The sequence below is a fragment of the Lutra lutra genome, chromosome 2 (assembly GCF_902655055.1).
Source record: "Lutra lutra chromosome 2, mLutLut1.2, whole genome shotgun sequence".
NCBI classification, from domain to species: Eukaryota; Metazoa; Chordata; class Mammalia; order Carnivora; family Mustelidae; genus Lutra; species Lutra lutra.
Window position 1 is genome coordinate 144,296,174 of NC_062279.1, and position 24,750 is coordinate 144,320,923.

General features: G+C 56.8%; 1 protein-coding gene across 4 annotated transcripts in view; it reads right to left on the reverse strand.

Annotated features, from left to right (window-relative positions):
• The window catches only part of SORCS2 (sortilin related VPS10 domain containing receptor 2), a 420,986-nt gene that overhangs the window by 231,624 nt on the left and 164,612 nt on the right, over positions 1–24,750 (reverse strand). For all 4 annotated transcript variants that reach the window (XM_047718782.1, XM_047718783.1, XM_047718784.1 and 1 more), the window contains exon 2: positions 20,223–20,290. In XM_047718782.1, coding sequence (XP_047574738.1) covers positions 20,223–20,290 — 68 coding nt within the window. The remainder of the gene's footprint in view (positions 1–20,222; positions 20,291–24,750) is intronic.

Genomic DNA, 24,750 nt, shown 5'->3' on the forward strand with positions numbered 1-24,750 from the left:
TGGTCTGGGAGCGGCCGCCACAGCTGCCCTCCTTCTGGCCCCCCTTCAGGTGTCCCCTCTCATGGGAAGCCTTCCCCGATGCCCCCTGGGGCAATCTGGGCACCTGCTGTTTTCCTCTCCTGCTGCATTGTCACTGTGGTCTCCCTGGGACCATGAGCCCCAGGGGGACATGAGCCCCAGAGGGACAGACATGAGACACAATCCCTGCCGTGTCTGGGGCCTGGCACGGGGCTGGCACGCAGTAGATGTTTGAACATTTGTGGGACACACCCCGGAAGAATGTGTCACACGAGGCCTGGCCAGGTGAGGCCCAGTAGCTGCCTTCCATAGAACTCCCTGGAAAAGAAAAGGGTCCAGACCTGGGTTGGCAGGGACCTGAGTAGGTTCTCTTCTCCAAGATACCAAACCTGAGCCCTTAGGTAGATGTCTGGGGCCCTACCCATTGCCCCAGGGAGGGACAGCCATGCTTAGCCTGAGTTTCCATACCCTCAACACTGGTACTCGCTGGCTGGCAGGCCTGGGCCCCCTGGTCAGCCCTGTCTAAGACACAGACACCAAAGGGACCACCAATCCAAGGGCTGGATATGGCCATGGGAAGGGAACTCCACGTCAGATTCCAAAACAGACCACTCGGGATGGGTGGACTTGGAAATGACCGGACCCAGCACAAACCACCATCTCTGGGAATGGCCCTAGAGACTGTTGGCCTGTCGGTGCCCCCACTGGGGACCAAGGTTCACCCCTCTCAGACAGCACAGAGCCTTACCCCCTCCTCCAGCCTGTCTGAGGAATACACCTGCTGACAGTTATGTGAGACACCACTGGTCACACACAGCAGGCCTCCCAGAGCTCAGGAGAGCTGAGCGCCACACAGGTGACCCAGCCATACAGAACTGAGAGGCTTCCCAGACCCTCCAGTCCTGAGCTCACCCACCTTCCCCCAGTGCAAAGCTACCTAGAGCAGGAGTGGGTGGGAGGGTACTCTCCAAACGCCCCTTCCCTCTGCTCACCCCCACTCCCGGGCCTGGGGACCAGCTACTCCCATGGACCCCCTGTATGGCCAGGACTGTGCCTGGGCCCAGCCAGTGCTCTCCACAAAGGTGACCATCCATGACCTATGTGCCCCCATAGTACAGCTGGCGACGACCTCATAGCTCCCAGCTCCAGCTGGGTCGGGGCCTGGTTCCAAGCTCCGGGCCTCCTGTGGGTATGGAGGCTCTGCTCACTGCCCCCACTGTCCTCTTCATGCCCACCTGGAGACACTGCACACCCCGTCCGGGCCACCAGGACAAAGCAAACACCGCAGCAAAGCAAGTCAAATGACTCGTTTGGTTTCCCAGGGCAGAGACAGGCCACGTGCACACGCTGCTCCACGGCTGACCACGTGTGCACGTGCCCAACAGGACAGTGTGCGCCCCCTCAACCAAGAAACACTTTACCACTAAAATGCCAACCATCCCTATAATGTTCCGCGGGCAGGAGTCACTGATCACAGACCACCACACGTCACAGAAGGGGAGTGGAGAGGTGTGAAACAGTGTGAGAATTGCCAAGGGACAGCAAGGAAACGAGGTGTGCCTGTAAGAAATGTCACTGACCAAGAAAAATCAGAAAGACCAAAAACCAACCTGAGACACCGCGGCAGGCTTGTGTGGCCACCTGCCCTGCCCCGAGATGGCATCCTGTGAGGACAGCCCAGACCCTTCCTCTGGGGAAGTGAGAGGGTGACCCGCAGAGGGAGACCCACAGAGGGGGACCCTCAGGATCTCCCGTCCCAATCGCAGTGAGAAAGGGCGAGGGGTGAAGAGGTATGTTAGGTTGTTCTCATTTGAGAAAAGCGATCTGTGGGTAGAAACTTGGGACCAGATGTCAGGAAACACGGTGGCGTCCCCTCTTTTGCAAAGACTTCACAAATACAGATTTGGGGCTCTCCTAGAAAATGCGGAAGAGCAGTCATGGTGGACAGCCACCTGCCCATAGCAGAAACGCAGGCACCGGGGCCCTGGAAAGGCATGTGGGGGAGACCCCCACGCGGCCCCATCTTTCCTCCTTCCTCAACTTTCTCTTTGCCCTGCAGGCATGAAGACATCTCCCCTATGCTGGGAGGAGGCCTGGGAAAGCTTCCCAAGCAGCTGAGTTCCGGATGCCCTGTGAACTAGGACAGTGGCCCTGGTCACCTCCCGAGGGCTTCCCACCTGCCCCAGCAGCTCTGCTCAGCATCACTCTTTACCCTCCATGACCTCCACCAAGCAGCTGCCGTTGTCATCCCATGTCACAGAGACCAGAGAGGTTCAGTAACTGGTCCAAGGTTACACAGCCAGCCAGCAATGGAGCCAGGAGTTCAGTCCAGGCAAGAGCGGGTCCCAGGGTGTGCGCTCCTGACCCTCCCACCTGTTGCACCTGACATGCCAGAGTTCAAGTCCCGACTTTACTGCTCTGTGGTCTCTGCCTTATCTTCCCCATCGTAAACAGGATGATCCCTACTTCCTGGGGTCCACAGTGGGATTCGTGACCATGCGGGGAGGGGACAGCTCAGTACGCACACCGTCCGTCCTCCCCTACCCAACATCTTTCCCTCTGCGTCTCCAGCTTGCCTCTTCAAACATGTTTTCATGGCTTGGTTTGGTTTTTGCATATCTTCCTCTTAAGACACACTGATTTCTGGGTCTGATATGGCTGATTAATTGGCTTTCCGCAGGCAAGCATCTTAACCGCTCTGCTGTTTTCTAGCGCTTCCCTCCCCAAACTCCTTTCACATTAGCAAGCTGGGGCCGGGTGCACTAGCTTCTCGCTGGAGCTGAGCCCCTGGGAGAGCGCCAGGGCCACCCTGCCCGGCATTGGGGAGCCGCTTGCTCAGTGGGGGTGTCCCTCGCTTTCCCCAAACCTCCAGGCACGGGCACACAGACTGTGAGTATGGCACTGTGAGTGCATGTGCTCACATCTGCGTGGAAGCTTCTGTGCAAAGCCAAAGGCCAGGATCACGTGGATCCCAGCTCAGGCCCAGCCCAACCCAGCAGGGTAAAGGGGACTAGTCCTGCTGCTCCCCCTTCTCCCTCCATCTCAGCTGCCAAAGGGCCCCACCAACCCACAAACAACTTCTGAAGTAGAAGGCCTTCCTACAAGGCCCTGGGCTTACCCCATGGCACCAGGTGCCCCACCCCCCGCCCACAGCTGCCTCCTCCACCCCTCCCAGTCCATCCTCATCCCAACCTCAGGGAGGGGCAGCCCCTCCCTCCTTCGAAACTCTGTCCCCATGCCCCCTCCCAGGGAGGGTCCACCCCCACACCGCTGCCCCTGCTCCTGGCTCATTCTCCTCTCAGCCACTCTCTCAGAGCACACTAATGATGCCACTTCTTACTGGCATCCGGGGTCCTCACTGCTCCTATCTCCTACCACAGAGCCAGCTTCGAACAGGTCTCCGTGCACATGTCTGGAAGGGATTTGGTATGCTGGCTCTGTGTGACAGCATCTGTTGCCGGAACCTCCCTCTGGCTCATAGGCAGGGACCACCCGGCCCTGAGAGCCCTGTGGAGTCAGACGTTCCGGAGAAGGCTGAGTCACGGCCAGACCTCCCCGGAATCCAATATGGACACCGATCCCTCCATAAATGAAAGCAGATCGGCTCTGCTTAGTTCCAGCTCCCTACCAAGGCAGTGTCACACCCGTTCCCCGTCACCCCACTGCCATCCCCGCTTGGGCACTCTGGCCCATCCCAGCACTGCACAAGCAGTGGCCTCCTGCAGGTGGGAGTCCGGACTGTTCCTCCCGCTTCGCTCCCAGCTGGGGCACCAAGCACTGGTCAGGAAGGGATGTGGGAGACACGCAGCCCAAACAGGCCTGGGATGTGCCCAAACCCTGGAGCCCAGAGAGGGGCAGCATCTTGCCTTAAGTACCTAGCCCCAGTGTAGATGGCATCCAGGGTCTGGCTCCAAGGGAAGGGTTGGGATGAGAAACAGCCAGCCACGTCCGGTCACTCAGAGACAGGCAGGGGCCTGAGCCCTCTCCCTGCAAGGCTTTGTTCGTCCTGCAGCAAGAGGCCCCCATATTATGCCACGCGCACCCCCATACCGACGTAATCACCCTCACACTGCCCTTGGGACTCAAACTGTGCCGGGATTCTCCGTGGGACCTCCAGAAGTCCCCAAAGCCAGGCTCCAGCCCAGAGGAGCTGTCCCCCCAGGCCCAGAAACGGCCCCCGCCCAGCTCCCGCCACCACCTCGACCTCCCGGTCTGCAAGGCCCAGCTTCCATAGGCCTCCTCCCCCAGGAAGACTGCCTTCGTCACCCCATTGCTCTGAAATACCCCCAGATTCACTGAATCCCCCCCCCCCATTAACAGGGACCAAGCCTGACCTGGCACCATGAGAACTTTCTGGAAGAGACAGGGAGTCCCAGGAACCAAGCATAGTCTTTGCACATGGGTACATCAGAGCCAGGCTTCACTACTCACAGCTGTGTGGCCTTGGCCAAGTCACTTCACAGCTCTGAGCCGTGGTTCCCAGCGTGGGTAACAAGGCACGTCCTGCTAGGAATCCGTGCAAGGATTAAGCGAGGTCACTGCATCCGAGCTTGTCGCCGGGCCAGGTGCACACAACTGTACACTACCTGTGTTGTCCTGTCTATTTGAAGACACCAACCCCTGCCCCTGACCCCGAGCTTCAGCTTCCTGTAGCTCATAGAACCCCGGAAACTTGACCCAAGGCCCACTGCCCAGAGGGAGCCTGTTAGGGTCCAAGTTCGCCAGATGGGTCAAAAGAGCCCACTGGCCTGATGACCCAGAAGCCAGGGAGGAAAACCCGAGAGACGCAGGGTGGGGGGTAGCGGGGAAGAAGAGAGAGGGAGAGAAGGGATCTTCCCTTTTCTGTTCAAAGCTGTTCTGGGTTTTCCCTCCAGAAAGGGGCACCTACAACACAGTGCTTAAGAATGGACCCCAAGAGCCGCCATTGGGTCAGCGGTGTGGGCTAGGAAGGATGTTTCCAGAGCTGGACTCAAAGCCCTTGACTTGTGAGGATGGCCCAGCTGTCCTGGCTTCTCCACTGGGCTCAGGGCCAAACGCCAGACGTCAGCAAGCAAGACTATACTCGCTGACCATGGGAAAGTCATGCCCGGCATGGTGGGCCTGGACGCACGGCCTTCCTCCCCAGATTAACACGGGCCCTGGCACATGGCTGCAGGTCCCAGGCTGTCCCAGCATGTCTGCAGCCATGGGGGAGTCCCAAGTGTGATTCCTGGGGGACCCTGCGATGGGTAGTGTGACCTGGGGGGTGAAGCTCGCACCTGCTTCCCTCCCGTAACCGGGGGTGGTTGAGCTTGACGGGGGGCCAGCACCAACATATCCCCAGGACACGATGGGCACGATGATGTCCAACCCTGGGCCCCTCCTGGCAGACAGTGCAGTGGCCCAGGGACAGCGCGGCCCCTGCTTCCCCTCCCACTCCTTGCTCCCGAGGTCAGAACCTCAATCCCAATTCTTCAGTATTGGTGGTTCAGTAACAGGTTCCTCCTGTCCTCTTCTGGCCAAAGTATGCCTGGAGGCTCCGCCCCGTGGGCCACTAGCACCTGCCTCTGCAGGCCACCTGTCTCCTCACCAAGCCTGGGGTGGGGGGGCCACCAGACTCACTCTGCAGTGGGTTCCCAAAGCAGTGGGCTAATCCCCTCCCACGCCAGCTTCCCCACTCAGGCCCTCTGTGGGCAGGGCCTCCATGGCTAAACCACCAGCAGAAACGGAGGGTGCCTTGGACTGGCACCATGGGTAGAGGGCTTCCTGCCCGTTTTGGAGCAGGAGATGGCCAGTCCAGCCCAGCCTGCGGGACTCCATAGCCAGCAAGGGACAGGGCTTGGGGACATCTAGCTAAACTGAAAACACAAGGCTCTCATGTCCCAGTTCCAGCTGCGTGCCCTCACTGTGGAAGGAACACAGAGCACCCAAGGGTCACCTGCAGGCCTCCAGAATCCGGGCCCAAAGGGGGCACCCATGCAGCCCCCAGGCTCCCAGGGTCAGTCCCTGAGCTCATCCCACCAGGGGGCCAAGGTCAGGAGAGGGGCAAGGTCTGTTCCAGCCTCCCACTGACCCTGACAGGAACCGCCCCCCTGGCAGCTCTCCCAAGACTGAGAGCCGGCCCCACCAGGAGGTGGTTAGCACGGCAGCCTGGGGGAGTGGGGGCCGTGGGATCTGAGGTCCTCTCACCCTGACCTCCATGCTGGCCCCCACACACACTGTCCTGACTGGGTGACCTCCCAGGGGCAAGAGGACACCCAACTGCGTGACGGCAGGCTAAGCAGACTTGACAGGACTCGTGGACACAACGTCCCTGTCATTGCCCCCCAACCCATAGTGACCAGGAAGCAATGGGGTCCCTTGGCGGTCCCTCACCCAGCTCCTGCTGAGACCCTCCTGGGAAAAGCCAGCCCTGCTGGGATCCCACACCTGCTACCACAAGGGGGTGCTGCCAACATCCTGGGCCACTGTGGGCACTTTCTGAGCCACTTTCTGAGCCTCCACTTCCCCAGCTGACTCAGAAGGCTGTGCAGACCCGGATTTCACGGCCAGCAGGCAGGCCTCATCATCCACACTGGGCAGACAAAGAAAGCAAAGCCAAGAGGCAAAGACATAGCCTTCTTGGGGTCACATGGTGTTCAGGCCTGGATCTCCCAGGCTCTCCAACCCTTCCACCCAGCGCTTCTGCTTCTGGGGGTTTGCTAAGGGAGCTGAGATTATGATCCTGCTGTTTGGATGAGGAACAGAGAACTGTCCGACATCTCAGGCCCCATCACCTCCTCCTGACACGCAGCCAGGAAACACACTAGGTGCCAGCATTACTGGTGGCCGAGTTTCCTGAGAAGAGCCAACAACATCCCAGCTGTTCTGCTGGGCCAGTGGCATCCTCCCAGCCAGGTGCTCACAGATCTGCCCATTCCTGGAAGGCTGGAGGCCTCGGGAATCTTTCTGAACAATGGTGTGCTGGTACCAGCTCACAACAGTTTACTCTGGCTCACACCAGCTAGAGCCCATGATGCACGTCTCCTCCAAACTCCATTGTAGCTTGTGATTGGCCATGGTGGGGAATTTACATGTCCATTCTCATGGGCCCTGAGAAGCAGCACACATGAGGGTTCTTTCCTGGGGGGCTGGCGGTTAACATTTACCAGCAGTAAATGTTGCTAGAGCTCACATCCCTGAGAAGGCGGCTTGGGTCTCCGGAGCACAGACCCTGCCCAAAGACACAGCAAGTACTGGGCGAGGGCAGGCTCTGGTCCCAGTCTGGTCCCTGGCGGGAACCTGTCCCCCATTACCCAGAGCAGCTCACAGAGCAGACAAGCAAGATGTCTGGTCTCTGCTTTCAAGCCCTGGGCACCAGGCACTGTTCTAGACCCTGTGGCAAGAGTGAAGGAGGGCAAGGACATGGCTCCCTCCCGCCTGCGCCTGGTGGGGCACACAGACGCGCCATATGGGAAGAAACCATATGAAGGTTTGGAAATGAGAACTGATTAAAATAACAGTGTTACAAAGACTGCATTTAAATCCTGAGAGCTTATGATCAGCACAACAGAGAAAAGAGCCCAGAGAAACTGCGTCTAACACGTAGGGCTTGTGACACAGGCTGGCAGGACAGTGGCTCTGAGGGGAGGTGCGGAACTGACCCCTGCTGATTCAGAGTCTGGCACGTCATCCAGGAGAGGGACCATGCGGCACTGAGCATGCCCCGCGTGGGGACAGGAGATGGAGACAGAGCTTCCAACCCCGTGAGGGCCAGGCCTGTGGCACAGTCACTCCGCGGTTCCCAGGGCCCAGTGGAGAAAGTCGCCAGCTTGTAGCTTAGAGACCACACTCGCTACACAAAGGGACTTGGGTCAAATTCAGTGACCCAGCCCCCAGTGTCATCAGTAAGGGTGGCGACAGGGACAGCTGCTTTCCCTGATGCTTCCTCAGTCCTTGGACCCACCAAACCAGGCAATACTGCTGTCCCCATCTGACTGATGCTGAGCTAACCTGGGCTCAGAGAAGGGGAGTGGCTCTCCCAAGGCCACACAGCTAATAAGACAGAGCCAGGAGAGACTCCTCATTGCTCTGAAAGCCTGTGCTCTCAGCCACCTGTCACACTATCTCCAGGAGAAGAGAGGAAGGAAGCACAGGAGCCCCATGAGGGCAGGGGCCATGAGTCGCTCTCATTCAGTTCTGAGTTCCTGGAGTCAAGGAGGGTATCCAGAATGTGCTCAGGGCTCTGAGAAACTTGCTGAAGAGAGGGAGGAAAGGCGGGGAGGGAGGAGGGGACAGGATGGTAGGGAGAAGGCAGGAGGGAGGGAGGGGACAGGAGGGATGGAGGGGACAGGAAGGAGGGAGGGGATAAGAGGAAGAGAATAGGAGGGAGGATGGGACAAGAGGGAGAGGACAAGAAGGATGAGAGGGACAGGAGTGAGAGGACAGGAGGAAGGGAGAGGACAGGAGGGAGGAGGGGACAGGAGGGCGGTCGGGAGGGAGGGGACAGGAAGAAGGGAGAGGACATTATGGAGGGAGGGAGGGTACAAGAGAGATGGTGGGGACAAGAGGGAAGAGGGGACAGGAGAGAGAGGGGGCAGAAGAGGAGTCACAATGTTTCAGATCGGTAAGGGTCCCAGCTGATGGCACCAGCTCATGTCTGCTTATGTGATACCAGTCCTGAAACTCAGCTTCTCCAGGATCCCCTCCCCCATCTACTTACTTAATCCTGTATGTTCCCTGTCATCAGGATGCGATGACCACCAAAGCCCTTGAGAGGACTCTCTCCCCAGTGCTCTCCTCTGCCAACCCCTCTTTCCCCAAACCTGGCTCAGGGGCCACCCTCCGACTCGGGCCCCACTGAACAGGAAGGAGGCCTTCCTTCTCTGAATCCTCCAGGGCTGACATCAGTGATGACAGGAACCGCAGGGAACAGACATGGGGAGTTGTAACAGAGGACATGGGTCAGGTCCAGGGAAGAGCAGGTCCCTTGCCGGGTGCCCCCCAGGAACTGCCACCCTCATCAGTAGAGCTCGGGGAGCAAATAGACCCATTTTACAGGAGGGCAAACAGGTTCAGACACAGCTAGTGACTTCCCCAGGTTCCTTCATGAATGGCAGAGCTGGGACATCCAGAATCGGGGTGCCCATACTTCCCCCAAATATTAGCATTTACCTCCCAACAAAATAACGTTCACAGCAAAATAAAAACAGCTAAATCTTCTACCCTCGTGTTTAGCAAATTCCTCGTGTTTAGCAAATTATACCAAGAGTACTGTGCTCGACCCCGCAGCTCCTTCTTTGTGGATGGGGAAACCAGGGCTCCAAGAAATGGACTCACTGTCCCCGGCACAGGCTAACAACAGGGGCCCCCAAGATGCCACTCGGCCACCAGCACATCCCCTGGATGCTGCTTGCCCTGTAAACAGGTTTATGGCTCCATCCTTCAAAGCACACTCAAGCAAGGTTTATTACATAATAGAAAACAAAGATAGTGTTTTCATATGTTTCCCACTCAGGGAGTTTTATTAAAATGCAATAAATCTCCAGGGCAGAGTGTGATTTTAACTCAAAGGGCAGGGAATCCAGCTCTGTTCTTCTGTAGACTGCCGGGTAAGGCAGGGGTGGGGCGGGGGGAGGAAGGGGTGCGGGAGGTGAGTGAGGGAAAGAATGGCACTCTGAGCCCACCCCCAACTCCTCCCTCCCAGGAACTGGGGCTCTGCACTCCACTGGGTCCTGGAGGGGCGAGGAGGGATGAGGCTTTGGGGTCCCATGGTCTCCCCCTCTCCATATTCCACTCTGCCAGTGGGTCTCCCTAAACCATGCGATTGCCCCCACTGTTCCCCCGCAATGTTGCAGCTGTGTGCTCAATCCAACCCATAACCCCATGCCTAGCTCCCCACCACCTATAGGACAGAGTTTGGTCATCTCGTTCGTGCGTACAGGGCTCCTGGGTCCAACCCTCACAGGCCCCCCAACCTTGTCTCCCATCATCCTCTGACCAGCCCCTCCCAACTTCCTAAGATTCCTCCCACCAGGCTGGCTCATGCCTCCATGTTTCCATAGGCAATGTTTCCTCTATCTGGAAAGCTTTTCCCCTGTCTGTCCACCTAGAAAACTCCTATTCATCCTTCAAAGCCCAGTTCAGATACCACCTCCTCTGAAATGGCCAGTTGCCCTCTCCTGCGGGTTCCTTCACAGCAGATGTTTGCCCACCCCCCCTCATCAGTCCCTTCCTCCCTAAAAAGGCTAGTGTCTCATTCACAGCCAATAATCCCAAGGCATGGCAGTGTGCTGGCACCAAGAGAAATTTTTACAAGTGGAGAACTTGGAGATGGAGCCATCTTCTTGGATTCTCCCAGTGGGCCTGATCTAATCACACAGCTCCTGGAAGGAAGGACCTGCCCAAACTATGGTCAGAGAAAGACGGGAAGTAAAAGAGGTGCGAGTGAGAGGTCGTTCTGGGCACTGAGGGTGGAGGAGGGTCATGAGCCAAGGCACGCAGGTGGCCTCGAGCGGCTGCAGAAGGCCATGGTAAAGATTCTCCGCTAATGTCTCAGGAAGGGAACACTTGGTTCTAGCCAGTGGGACCCATATCACATCGCACTTGTGCCCTCTGGAACTATGTGGTAATGAACCTGGGTTGTTTTAAGCCACTGGGTGTGTGATAATTTGTTACAGCAGCAAAAGAAAATAAACATATGAGGTACACCATCCTGGCCAGTTTTAGGGGGCTCCCCGCAACTCTGGGCATCCCCAGCCTCTGCGCCACTGCCTGCCTCTCCTACTGCCTTGATTCCCGTCCCCTGCTTCACCTCACCTTCCCTACCAAGCAAACTTCTATTCATCCTTCAGAACCCATTTCTAAGGTTCCTTTTAGGGGATGCTGTCCCCACATGTCCAGTAAGTTGGGACGTCACAGCTCCTGAGACTCTGTCAGGCCTCACAGGGCTTCACAGATGGGGTGGGGGGTGCTTACCCTGGATCCCCTGTTCTCCCCCAGCATGGTGATGTCCCATGGTGGTGGGGGTGGGCAGACACCTGTGTTCCATTCACTCTGAGTCTCTGACACCTAGGACGGTGCCTGACACATTTCAGGGCCTCAAGAAGCACCAAGGGAGCGATGGGGCTCTGGCCAGTCAAGGTCAAAGGCTTCCATCCATTTGTGGGGTGCGCAGGACAGCGCTCCCGGGCCTGGCCGCCTCGGCTTTCCTCAGCTGGAGGAGCGTTTGTGCCGGGACAGGAAGAGGCTCTCGTGTCATCTATCTCCTCTCCTCCTCCCTATATGGGGCTCTGATTTCTCCCCAGCTTCCCGCCTGGCCCCAATGCTTCCAATATGTACACCAGGATCCCAACACCCCGTGATCCAACAGGCACAGAAGGAAGCCCGTGCTCAAGCGTTTACCTTATAAAATTCCTCAGAGACGTGGGGACAAGGTGTGGGCAGGCTGCTCCCCAGAATCCAATTTATGTCCTTATGCGGCTGGAAACTGACAATGACACCAATGTCCGAAAACAAGGATTTGGTTAAATAAATAATGTCTCCTTCTGCCGAGAGTTTAGAATACAGCCACTAAAAACAGTAGTCTGAAAACATTCAGGAGCATAGGGAAATGTTTAAGATATAACACGAAACTGGTATCGAAAATTTATAAAACACGTATATATTTGCATCTGAAAAGGACTAGTGAGGACATTTGTCTGAAATATTAACGGCTGTAATCTCCTAAGGTGGGTTACCGTGGGGTAGTTTTTATGCCTATGTTATAGTTTCCAAAATCTCTACGATAATCATAGATTATAATTTTTTTGAAATAAGATTTTTTTTTTTTTAGGGAGAATTTTCTGGAGAAGAATTTAGCAATATCCTTATCAAGAACATTTTTCTTTTTTTAAAAAAGACTATTTATTTGAGAGTGAGATAGAGCATAAGCAGGGGAGAGGGGTAGAGGGAGAGGGAGAAGCAGGCTCCCCACTGAGCAGGGAGCCCGACATGGAACTCAATCCCACGATCCTGGGATCATGACCTGAGTCGAAGGCAGGTGCTTCACCAACTGAGCCTCCCTGGTGCCCCTCGAGAACATCTTTCAGGGGGTGGATGGCGGCACACAGCCCCCAGTTAAGGGAACGTGAAGTGACTACCACAGGCCATGTTTCTCAGCTTCTGATCCTGCTCAGTAAACCCCAGGGGCCTGTGTCTGTTCTACAGAGTAGAGAACACAGAAACCCTGATCCCAGGAGGAGGTGAGCGGCGGGCTGTGGGAGAGGGTCTGGGAGAGACCAGGGGAGGTGGCTGGCCCAGCTGGGGAGGGGACATCTGCACACAGCCAGGACAGGGCCAGGGACACAGGGCAGAGTTCTTAAGGAGGCTATCCCCAGGGGGCCGTTCAAAGAGGGAGCTGGGGAAGTGCTCTAGACTAAAATCTGCAAGTGTACTGAGCACCAAAAAGACAGCCCTCGACTAAATGCAGGCCCAAGAATCAGATTGTGACCCCAAATTCACAGGCTGCCCCTCCCCACTGAGCCCCATCCCCCATTTCTCCGGAAGGATCCTAGGGTTTGGGAGGCTATGCTGTGGGCTCAGAGGGACAGGATGGCCTTCGCAGCCGGCTAGCAGCCATCATCGCTGCAACGAGCCTCCTTGCCATTGCTAGATGCTGCAGGGTCCTCCCAAAGGAGGTGGGGTCCTGTGTGCAGTCTTCCAGAGCCTGGGGCTGTCCTTTCCAGCCTGTAGGAATGGGGTCACAGGAGCAGGACACAACGAGAGCAGGAGGGAGAAAACCACAGGAAGGATGAGGGGTGAGCCCAGATGGCATGTGGCTTCCCCAAGGGCAGACCCCCACCCCACCCCCAGGAAGCTGGACTCAGGCTTGACCAGGCTGGAGAGGACTAGAATGTTCCTGTCACCTGCCGGGGCCAGCAGCTGTACTCCCTAACGCAGGCTCAGGTCACCAAAGGTTTGCTGGGGCGTGGGGCATGAGGCCTGCTGCACCAGGGCTGAAACCGGCGGTGGGGGGTGGGGTGGGGTGGGGGTGGTAACTGGGGCTGCAGGGGACGAGTATACCCATGCGGGAGGCACCGTGCAAAGAGAGCTGCCCTGGAAGGGCAGGGACACTGTAGTGGTGCCAGAAGACAGGACCTTCCTCCAGAAAGTCCTCCTTGACCACCACCCACTCTACCGAACTGAGTGCAGGCATCTAGTCCTTCCCCAGTTCTCTCAGGTTCATCGTGGTGCAGAGTATATGTCATCGACCTGCATCGTTTGCTCATCTGTGCCTGCTACTAAACTGGGGTTCTTGGGGCTGCTTCACCATGCCTTACTCCAACCCAAAGCCTGGATGGCTGGATGCAAGGATGGGGGGGTTGGGGGATAGAGGATGGATACATGGGGGATGGAAGGTGGGTGGATGGAAGGATGGGTGGATGGGGGGGTAGGGGGTGGACAGGGGATGCATGAGGGCAGATAGAGGACAGATGGATGGATAGAGGGATGCGTAGATAGATGGATGCCTGGATGCCTAGGGTTTGGTAGGTGGACAGGAGAGGGATACTGGGTGGATGGAGGATGGATGGATGGATGGATGAATGGGTGTGGGGGGTTGGTGAGTGGACGGGGGACGAACATGCAGGAGATGGATAGATCAATGGATGAAGGATAGACGGACAGAAGGGGGATGAACGGATGAGGAGATGGATGGTGGATAGAGGTGAAGGAAGCAAGGGGAAGAGGTTGGGGGAGGGGAAGAAGGAGGAGAACGGGCAGCAGACAGGAAGATAGTCACCACCAGCTGGGAGGAGTCCTGGGAGGGTCGTGGAACAGGGGGAGCCAGGACCTGAGTGAGGACAGAGGGAGGAAGAAGAGGCTCGGGGCTGGGGATGCTGAGGGACTTCCTCAAATGTCCTGTGACCTTCCAGCCACCCCAATTCTTGTTCTAGAGTATTCTACAGGCACCTCAAGGCCTCAGAGCCTGACCTCATCAAACTGTTGATTCAAATCGAATTATTTACTGAATAGATTCAACTCCTGAAAGCTTTTAACTCAGTGCCGGTCCTGATCCCTGTCTGCTCTGGGCCTTGATTAAATCAAGCTCAGGCGTCCACGGTGATGCTGAAGCCCTCGCCCTGAGAGCCCGGTGGGGGAGGGAGGACACCTACTAAGTGCCAGGCGTCCACACATTAGCTGCTGTCCTCACGTTGCCATCTCTGGCTCAGGGGAGACAGGAGACGATGCGGCGAGGCAGGGAGGTCTCAGAGCCCAAACGGAAGCACAACGCGTGCAGGGCATGAACCACACAGCAGCAGGGCCCAAGTTAGCCTCGGGGGGGAAGCCCCTTGAAGTCTAAGGCTCCCCTGCCTTCCAAGAGGGACTCCATCGGCCCAGTGCGTCCCCATTCGCCCTGACGCTTGGGACCCCTGAGGGACTGCCATCGGCTCAGGAAGGGCGCGCACCATCTCTGTCCACCTCACCCTGGGACATTGAGCCACATGGACGTCCCCACCCCCGCTGTCATGCATGTCTGCAGGGCAGGACCTGGAGGCTGCTTTGTATCAGTGCACGTGGAGAGGTCCTCAGAGGACTGGGGCTCACTGCCTTGAGCACCCCAGACCCTGCGTTCCCAACACAGAATGCTCAAATTCTATCCAGGGAGACAGGATAGGACCGCAGAACCCACTCGGATTTTAAGCAGGGTTGGGTAACAATGCGATAACATCCTACAAGAACAGAAGTGATCTCAACACCTCAAATGCCAACTCCACCAGAACGCAAAATCCATGAAACAGAGCTTCCCAAAGTCGGTGCCCAGGAAACCCGGTCCCAGGAAATGCTCAGCGAACAAAAATACAATAATACATACATATTAAAATGCATAAATAAAATGGAATTGAAATTAATCTGATTTAATTTAAATTTTAAATGAAGTAACATTTAAATAAAATCAAAATGAAAGAGCGCGGTCTCGGATGAGATGGAGAAACGCCTCCCAAGTGCCCCCAGGAGACGTCCAAGGGGCACTGGCATGTCATAGATGCCCAAAGTCCTGAGGCAGAGAAACCTGGTCGATTTTCAACCCAAGAAGTTTTCCCAAACTTAGAGGACCACAAAACGTGTATTTTCACCAAACCCCTACGACCAATGTGATATATGCAACTGTCACTCAGGGAACATTGCTCCGCTCCCCTCCCCCACTGGGGTTAGGATGAACACCGCGAGCTGCTTTGGTGGACAGAATTCTAGCAGATGGGAGGTGAGCAGAAGCCATGAACGTGCTCGTGGGGTTGGCTTGGTTCTTGAGAGGCTGTGTGGCGCAGGGGAAGAACATGTCCTCACGACCTCTATCCTGTCAGCCTGGTCCCAGAACAAACCCAAGGGGAGCAGGCCATGCCCACCAGCTTGCAGCCTGAAGTAGAGCTGCCTGTCCATGCCCTGTGCAAGGAAGCCAAGCCAGTCCACCCAGGGGCGTGAGGGTAAGTATGTGGTTCATACCACTGAGCTCAGGTTGACTTGTTAGGCACCCTTATCGCCCACAGAATGACTCTTTTAAGAATCGTGCACAAAATAACGTGGCAAAGACAAATACTCATAAGAGGCATCATTCTGATAAGCTATCTGGAAAGAGGTGCACCTAGGGGGCTCCATCGATGAAGCGTCTGCCTTCTGCTCAGGTCATGATCCTGGGGTCCCGGTATCGAGCCCCGAGACGGGCTCTGCGCTCAGTGGAATCTCCCTCTCCTTCTGCCCCTCCCTCTTACCTGTTCTCTCTCTCTCCCTCCCCCCAAAAATAAATAAAATCTTTTTAAAAAGAAGCCATTGGGAGAGAATGAACAGCGTCTGCTGGGAGCCTTAGAATCAAGGTCCTGGAGAGCATCTGGGCTCTTCGCAGCAGAGAGGCAGGGTTTAAGAAAACGTTAAGCCTCCCAGAGGAAAAAGATGGGTGACCCAAGCAGGTGAATCCGAGGGGAGGAAACTTGACAAGTCACTACATACAGAGAAAGTATGTCCAGGTTCATGAAGAGTCACAAAGATGAGAAACAAAAATGCGAAATCACAAAGATGAAATACACCCTCACACCCACCCTAGTGCAGACGCACGAAGCCTGATGGTTGTGGAGACGTGGAGCGGGCATCCCTCGGCAGACAGACGGGCAGCAGGGAGCAGAGAAGGAAGCTAGAGATGCATGTGGGGATGCTCATGGCAGCCCCGATGGGAATAACAAAATCGGGGGCGGGGGGAATCCTCACACTCCCCCAGTAGGGGGACGCAGACATCAGCCAGCTAACGCGTGCTGCACAGAGAAATTACCAAAACTGAGTTGGGAATATAAATCAGATTTCGAAAGGCACCATGATGTCATTTATATCAGTTCTTTAAACACGCTGAACAGTAGAACCCATCAATGGTGGACTGATGCACACGCATGTCGTTCACCGAGAATGCACACTTGGGGACGGTCCCCGCCAGTTTCAAGACGGTGGTTTCTTCTGGGTTGGTGATGGCGGGGTGTGGGGGATGGGAGGAGAGAGGAGAGAGGAGAGAGGAGAGAGCTGGGCTTGATCAGAATCTGTAAGAGTGTGTTTTTCAAAGAGATAGAAATCCCAGGCAGAAAAAAAAAAAATTAACATCTATGACAGGGAGGGACCCGGTACAGGGCTAGCCCAGGCTCAGCTCTCAGCTTCCGTGGCTTCACCCAAACTGTCCCTGCCCATCACCCACTAGCCCCCACCAGCCAGGTGACCCCAAATAGTTGCCAGGGAGTGCAGGGGGTCGCGAACATCTGCTCCAGGCTGCGGGCCCCAGGCGGGCTCGGCTGCAGACTTGGCCGCCACTGTTTCAGGGCTAACCCTTCTTCTGTTTGCCCAGGAATGGTCTCAGTCTTCAAACTGCCTGCCCAGTGTCCTGGGAAGCCCCTCAGGTCACATTGGCTGCCCCATGTCTCCCAGCATCTGGAGGAACAGCCCCAAACCAGGAGAAGGACCGAGCGACATTCTCCTGCAGGCAGGGAATGGGAGCACAGGAGCCCTTACACACCATGCCTTTCTTAGTTCCGTGTTCCAAATGCTATTTATCTTTCCCTTGAAACCGTCATGGTTCTACCCCGGAATGGATACAAGCCATATCATCTTTCCGCAGGACCACGAGCGCCAACGTTCTACACCTGCCACTGTAGCTTCCAGCCCTTGAATCCCTTGTGCTGGGACAAGGAATGCTGGGCTGCCCCAGTGCCAGCCTTGGGAAACCACTGGGGACAAGTGAATAGGACCAGACTGTGGGCATGTGTGCTTCTCACGTCCCCAGAGCCCTGCAAGGGCAGAGGCTGGGAGGGGCAGCAGGGGGAAAGGGGAGGAGCTGGGAAGGGCTACAGGGCCCCACCATGGATGGAGCAGCGCAAAGGGAGCATGGCTAAGAATGGAGAACCAGGGGCCAGGGCAAGAGCCATTCAGGAAGTCAGATCTGGGTGGTGTGGCCAGAGGGGACATGACCATGCCGAGAGCTGAACGGCGGAGCCAAACCCACATGTCCATGGCCAACCTCCAGAGATGGTGCACAGCCTCCTTTGGAAAAGGGGCAGTTATGGATGTGATTAAGTTAGAGCTTGTGAGATGAGATCACCCCTATCACCTGGGCCGGTTCTAAATCCAATGGTAAGTGTCATCGTAAGGCACACACACAGAGGACAGACACACAGAGGAGAGGCCATGGGGACGGGGCCTGGAGTCCGCTCAGCCCCAGGAGCTGGAAGAGGGGGAAGGACCCTGCTCTGGAGCCTCAGGGTAGCCCGGCCCTGCCCACAGCTCCATCTCGGGCTCTGGCCTCCCGGCGGGGTGGGGGGGGAATGAATTCCTGTCACTTCCATCCTTTGTTCCAGCGGCCCCAGGACCTTCTCACAGACTGGACATCAGGCAAGTGCTGGGCAGGCTGGTCTGAGCAAGAGTGGTCCTCCTGCTGCTAATCGCCCCAGGATACCACTTCAGGAAGTGAAGCCTCCTAAAGGAGGTGAGCGGGAATAAACATCGAAGACAAGGGTAACCAACATGATTTCTCAGAACCTCCTTCTCTCCCACCTCATTTAAAACATCAGGACCAAGAGGAGGAGGAGGAAAACCACATGTCTACATGCTTTATGGTGGTGCCGTGGCTAGCGTCAGAAGGAACCCTTAGCGTCAGCATGAGTTCGAGGCCCCAGAGCGCCCTGCTGCGGCCACAGGCCAACAGGGACGAGCTGGAAACAGATGCGTGAAAAACACGAGACATTATTCCAGGTCTGACTCCATAAACACGACCACGTGAGAAAGATAAACAGAGGAAGGAATGGCGCTGTACAGGGAAGGGGGTTGCTTCTGACATGACTAATTCCTTTGCATGTATTTTTAATAAAGGAGAGGAAATGTCTGCGTACAATGATGAGAACACAGAGAATTAAAGCCTGTTGATTTGCTCTGGAGAAAACCTCCATCGAGACCGTGTACCTTTCTAGGGACGATTTTGGGTTGGGTCAGCTTGCTGGGCATGCACAGTCTTCCAGGCAGGGACAGGTCAGGACCTGAGGCTCGGGGTGGAGCAGAGGGACCCCCCGTCCCAGCGGCCCCGTCCCAGCGGCCCCGAGGTGGGTCGTTGTCCTCTCTCTCGGCTTTTCTACCCGCATCTGAAGAATCTGAATCTGGAGTCCATAAGCAAGAAGGCCCAGTCCCTATACCCCAGGGATGGCCCAAAGCCACTGTCCCCACCGTGTCCCCCACGAGGATGGGCAACTCTGTCCCATGGGCACAGATTACACCGAGGAGGGCTGTTCAATGTCAAAACAACATCTACGACACCTCCGTCTCCTCTGTGTGCAGCCCATGGAGATGCTACCGAGAGCGGAGGACCCCCGGGCTTTGGACGGTTGGGGGGTACTGAGGAAGGAGAAGTCCCCCACTTTAGAACTCAGCCGGCATGAGGCAGGCAGGGCCAACAAGGGGACTACAGAATTCCGCTTGGGGGAAGAGAAGACTCGGGCGCCTCTGTTCTCTGCATAACCCAGGCACTCATCCTTGGAACATCCTCCCAGCGAGGGGAACGGCCTCCATGGGCCAGCCCTTCCCCAGGGGGCCTAACCCTGAAACTAGTCCCAGAGCACAAACCCTCAAAGGGCTGCCACGAGAGGGTTAAGAAAAACCCAGGGCGGCACGTGCGGCTTACTCCCCAGACCCGGCGCCATCAGGACCGCCACTGACCGTACCAGCTGGCCCCCAGGCGACACCATCCTCATACAACAGGGAAAGGACCCAGCTCGAGGTGCCATTTCAACACCTTCCCAAAGGCTCGTAGGAATCCCCCAATGAGAGCCAACCATCATGGAATCAACCATCATGCTCCTGCCCTAGAAGCAAAACCAAAAACCAAAAAAAAAATCAGCTCAAGCCCCTCCCCCACCCCAAACACACACACACACACACACACACACACACACACACGGGACTCCTGATGAGCAGGTCTGGGTGTTGTTCATGGATTTCAAACAGCAAAATGAATTAATTGTTCCTTGAGAAACACATCTTGAAAACCAAAACAGCTCAACACCAGGGAACATGGGAGCGACGCAGCACTCACAGGAAACAGGATCCTTGCCCGAGAAAAGCTTTTCAAGGACGGCGTGAGACGCTGGGAGCCTCCCTCCCCGCTGTCTGGGTGAGCGGGTGTAAACATCGAAGACAAGAGTAACCGACAGGATTTCTCAAAACCTCCTTCTCTCCCACCTCGTTTAAAACATCAGAATGGCTGCTTGACATTCTTGGGCTGAATTCACATCTCACGTAGAAAGAGAGACCCCCCCCCCCCCAATTTATACACCAAGCTCTTCAGCTAAGCCAGAGAGAAAGAAACACGTCTGAACAATGAGGGGAATCGCGTATTTGGTGGACTCTGAGAGCCACATCTCAAGTGTAGGGCACAGGCAGAGGGCATTTGCGCACTGACCTGAATTCACGATGCAAACCGTCTTCCCCCTGCGAGGAGAAAAGGAAGCGGGGGGAGGACACACGGAAAGAAAAGCCAGCAAAGTCACTTTCTATAGGGCTGTCTCTTTTCCAGGGCTGTGTGGGCCCATGGGGGACACCCTCAATCGCCTTCCATGTCCTCTACACGCATTGTGCAGCCAAAAGGAAAGTTGGGAGACCATCAACTCACAGGGCTGCTCCTACTGGGCATGGGGGGGGTCTCGGCCCTCAGCCCAGGGAGACACGCAGGTGCATAAGGAGGGGTGACTTACCGCCACAGAGAACTTTCCAGAACCTTCCCCATGTCTGCATGGTAATACTTCGTCAGGATCAAGATCACCTGTGGTGGCAACAGAGAGAAGAAATCAGTGGGTTTCACGGTTCTGAACGAAGAGGGATAAGACGACACCTCCCCACCACCGCCCAGGATTTGGGGTGTTGTGTTGAACGTCAGTTGCCTGGACCTTCCTGGCGGGCTCTCTGGGGGGGCTCCAGCCGCCCTGCAGCAGAGTGCCTTGAGTCTAGGTTCTGAAACCTCACCCCACTCTTCACAGTGACCTTGGGAACATCCCAGTCCTGCGAGGTCCACCCAGTAGCTGCCAGGAAACACTCAAACCCAGCCTTGGACCTTCTCAAACTGGGCCTCCTCTTGTCCTGGGTACAGCCCCGGCGGGCGTTCTTGGCTGCTCTCCAAGTCCCCATCTTCGGAACCCTTGTCAGATGCATTCTGTGCCCAGCCTGGGCCCCAGAATGGCGGGTTATGGTTACCCCCTCCCCCACCCCACCCCACCGCACCCCACCCCCCGGCAAGCACTGGCTGATGGCAGAGCCAGCGAGGGGCTGTGGAAGGCCCGAGAACAGCCGAGCGGGCCGGCGGTGGGCCGCACACAGCGGAGGACACACACACTCATGCGAGGGATGCCGAACAACTCATCACACACACACTGGCCCCGTGTGACAGAGCCTGTGCCATCTCACACCCCTGAGAAAAGGCGACTGTTCGTTCTGATAAAAACACCTGTGTCTAAGAGCGCCAGAAAGTTCTCACAGAACAACAGAAAGGAAGTGAGGACTGGCCTTGCCCGGCGGGAAAAAGCGCCTTCTCCCCAATTATTTCACTGGCCGATGCATTTTCCCATACATCAAATTTCATTTCACTCGCTGTCAGTCCCTATTAGCTGCTCCTAACACTCCCATTGCCATGGGAACCCCAGGAGGTAACCAGGGAACACCCACCCCCCCCAGCAGAGCCATTTACCCCAGCTAATCTGGGGTCACCACACCGGCCATCCCTGAGTTTGGTTTCCTGCCGGCGGCACCTCCTCAGCTCTCGGGTTTGGGGGCTCAGCTGCCCCCCTGACAAGGTCTGCCTGATCGTCCTCTCCCCAGCGATGAAAGCAGGGAAGGCATGAGGAGGGGACGCCGGCCGCGACGGGATAGTGTGCATCCTAGAGGCAGCAATGATCAAAAACCAACTCGAGGCCCCATCCACAGAGACGCGATCAGCCCTGCCTTGCTCGGGAACAAAGCGATTTTCTCCTGCCAGGCTCTCAGGCTGCCCGAGCCGAGCAGGAATCCTCTGAAGACCGAGGGAGACAGGCAGAGTGACAGGGCCTGGACGTGCAGGAGACAAGCGTATTTTTAACCTATTGATTTATATTTCATAGTCTCGCTGTTCGCAGAGGGGATTTCGAGGAGCTGGAGTGTGACAGCTGGAAGGGACCTCAAAGTCTGTTTAATGCAGCCTCTCCGGGGTGAAATCCTCAAGCCAACATCCCTATCAAGCCCCAGCCATTTCAGCCTTGCCCACACACTTGGAGGGGCGGGGAGCTCACCCCCTAACATGGCACTTCAGCCCTTCTGCAGGCTGAGCTCCTTGTCTGGGGGTTTCTGCTGCTGGGACTAGTCCTCCTCTGGGGTCCCGTTCCAGGCAGGGCTAGTGCCCCTCCCACCCTCTTCTGGGAGGGTCTCTCCACTTAGGCCCAGCCCCTTCATATTCCCAGTACCAACCCTACGGGGCCTTCTGGACCCTCTTCCCACCGCCACTCCGAATTCCTTGGGTAATTCCTACAAGACTCTCAGATCTCAGCCTAAGTGACAGCACCTCCCAGAAGGCTCCTGGACCCCTCCCCTGGTTCAATGCCCCCCACACTTCCCAGACACTGTGCTCTCCCTTCCGGCACCCTCCCAGGGCCAGTTCCCACCACATGATCATGAGCCCTTTGTGGGAGGGGACTGTGTCTTGCCTCGGGTCCCAGCACTGGGCATGCCTCCTGCTAACATGACTAAGGCCTGTTTCTACTCGGGACCCACGGGCCTCTCATCAGCCCCACTGACCGATGAAGGAGACAAGCAGAGGGAGGGTAAGCCCTGTGCGCACAGCCGGTGAGCACCTGGGCCAGCCTGGGAGCCCAGACGGTGTGTCCTCCGCACTCGGGGTGAGGCTGGGTCTCTGCCATCTGTGCGCGGATACCATCCTGAAACTCTCACAAGGGTTTGAACAAGGGCCGCATGTTTTCGTTACTGTTTGAAAGTCGTTACAAAAAACTAAAAAGTATGGCCTGCCCTTGGGGGATGGGGGGACGGGGGTTCCTCCATGAACAGCTTTGGAAATAAAATATCCTGGAACTATTTTCCAGTGGCTGGCCTATCCCCGCAGCTCTGGGTGCTTTGATCTGGTGGGAGAAAAGTCTGGAACAGGAGTTGGGGCTTCTAGCTCCCAGCTGTGGCCAATGGTCTCCTCCCATCCCTGAGGTGGCCAGAGCCCACCACTGGCCTCCGTGACTCCTTCCAGACAGCCAGGAATGCCCAAGGAGGAGACCAGGATTGGAGAAAAGCCCCTGCAGGGAGAGGGCGGGCCCCTCCGGTCCCAGGTCACCCCTGTGTCTCCTCCCTGCACTGCCAGTCCCCCAGGCCCAGGAGGTGTCATGGGATCATGGCAGGGGTGCTGCTCCTGACAGATGTCCCGTCCCCTGGGTCCAGCCAACCTGTGACCCCAGGAAGAGAAGCCGGGCTCTGTGGACTTCCCAGGCCTGCTTGTCCTTGAGGCTGCTGGGCTGTGGGTTCCATCGGGGGCAGGGAGGACATGATCTATTTCATTCCACCCGAATTCGCAGAGCCTAGCACAGAGCAAGAGTTCACCAGTTTTCATTGAATGAATGAATGAATATCCCTTTCTAGAAGCCGATCCAGGGCGGAGACAGAATCTGTCAGGCCGAGGCCACAGCCAACCCCAGCTGACCCCACTAACCCCTGCTGTCGGGGGCTCACTCCAGAGCCCATCCATCTCCTTCTGACACCAGCAAACACCACCCGAGGGTCCAGAACTTGCCCCGTTCTTGAGGCCCCTGCTTGTCCACAGTGATGCCTTCCAGCCCTCAGGGGAGGGATCTCATGAATCCTGGTGGGGGGAGCCCACCCCCTTCCCAGGGACAGCATACATGAGGTGTCCCCAACCAGAGTGTCCCAGGCAGCCAGGACCAGAGGGCTGGTGTGCGACCCAAGCAGCCCCCAGGGCCCCCGCTTGGTTTAATGCTCTGCTGTCCCCATCTTGAAATTCTTAAAAATGTTTGAACAAAGGGCCCTATGTTTTCACTATGCATTGGACCCTGGGAATAGCATAGGCAGGCCTGATGTTCCCCAGTCTGAATCCCCCTCCAGCCCCTCATAGAGCTGGAGAGAGAGAGTCTGCGGACACCCCATTCTACCCAAGCCTGCTGGATCTCATCTCCTGGTCAGGGAAGCAGCAGGATGGGCCCAGGTGGGAGGCTATAGGAGGCATCAGATTGAACACCGAGCCTTTGGAAATGGAGAAACAGATTCAGAGGACAGAAGTGTGCTCAGCAGAGGCACGCCTGGTCCCCCAAGAGCCCCATCCAGGGCCCAGGAATAACTTCCACAGGCGGGAGCCATGGGCCTTGCCAGCCCGCTCCTCCACTGAGCGGCAGCCCAGGGCTCTCTCCCCAAGAAGGAAAAGAAACCCTAACTCAGGCAGAGACCTTCTGCAGATCGTGGGGCCAATTCCAGACCCAGATGGTGAGTCATTGTCCCCATGACCCCCAGCAACACACCCTTCACTCCTCAGGCTCCTCAAGGAGCCTATACAATGCACTTAGAAACAAGGCAGCGGCTCTGTCCCTCAGAGCCCCTGCAAGGGGCTTCCGGAAACAGCCCTGCAGCTGGAGGAACCAGCAGAGTCGCCCGCCGGCGGGAGACCAGTAAGGGGCGTGAGCAGATCTGCCGGTTGGAGAGGAGGCTGGCTCACGGTAGGGAGCGCCAGGGCCCAGGGCTGCAGAGCCCAATGGTACAATAAGCATCTCCACCTGCAAACAGTGTTCACCTTCGTCAGGTGCCCCAGGCATGGCTGCACCCACATCTCCAGCAGAATCCAACAAACGAGGAGGGTGCAGTGCATGGGGACAAGTCTGGCCCTCCAAGCCTGTTTCCTTAGCTGCGCATCGGAGCAGACTCAGTAGGGCGTCACAAGGCTGCTAGGAGGGTGACATCCATCCACACGGGCTTCCACCAGAAATCAGAGCACAGGTATCCCGGGACCCAGGCCCCCTCCCCCTGTATGGCCACGGGCACGTGTCCACATCAGCTGTTTCTGTATCCTGGGGAGGGAGCTCCCCCAGCAGCACTGACCAGGCGCCCTGCTGTGGCCACCCGTGAAACACGGGGCCCCTGCCCAGGGCCAGCACACAGCCAGGCCTCATTTGGCTGCGCAGTCTTGAGTGGAGATGCAAGCCCTTCGTGTGGGTGGATCACTGAGCCCTGTGCCTTCTACGGGCTCAAGAATAA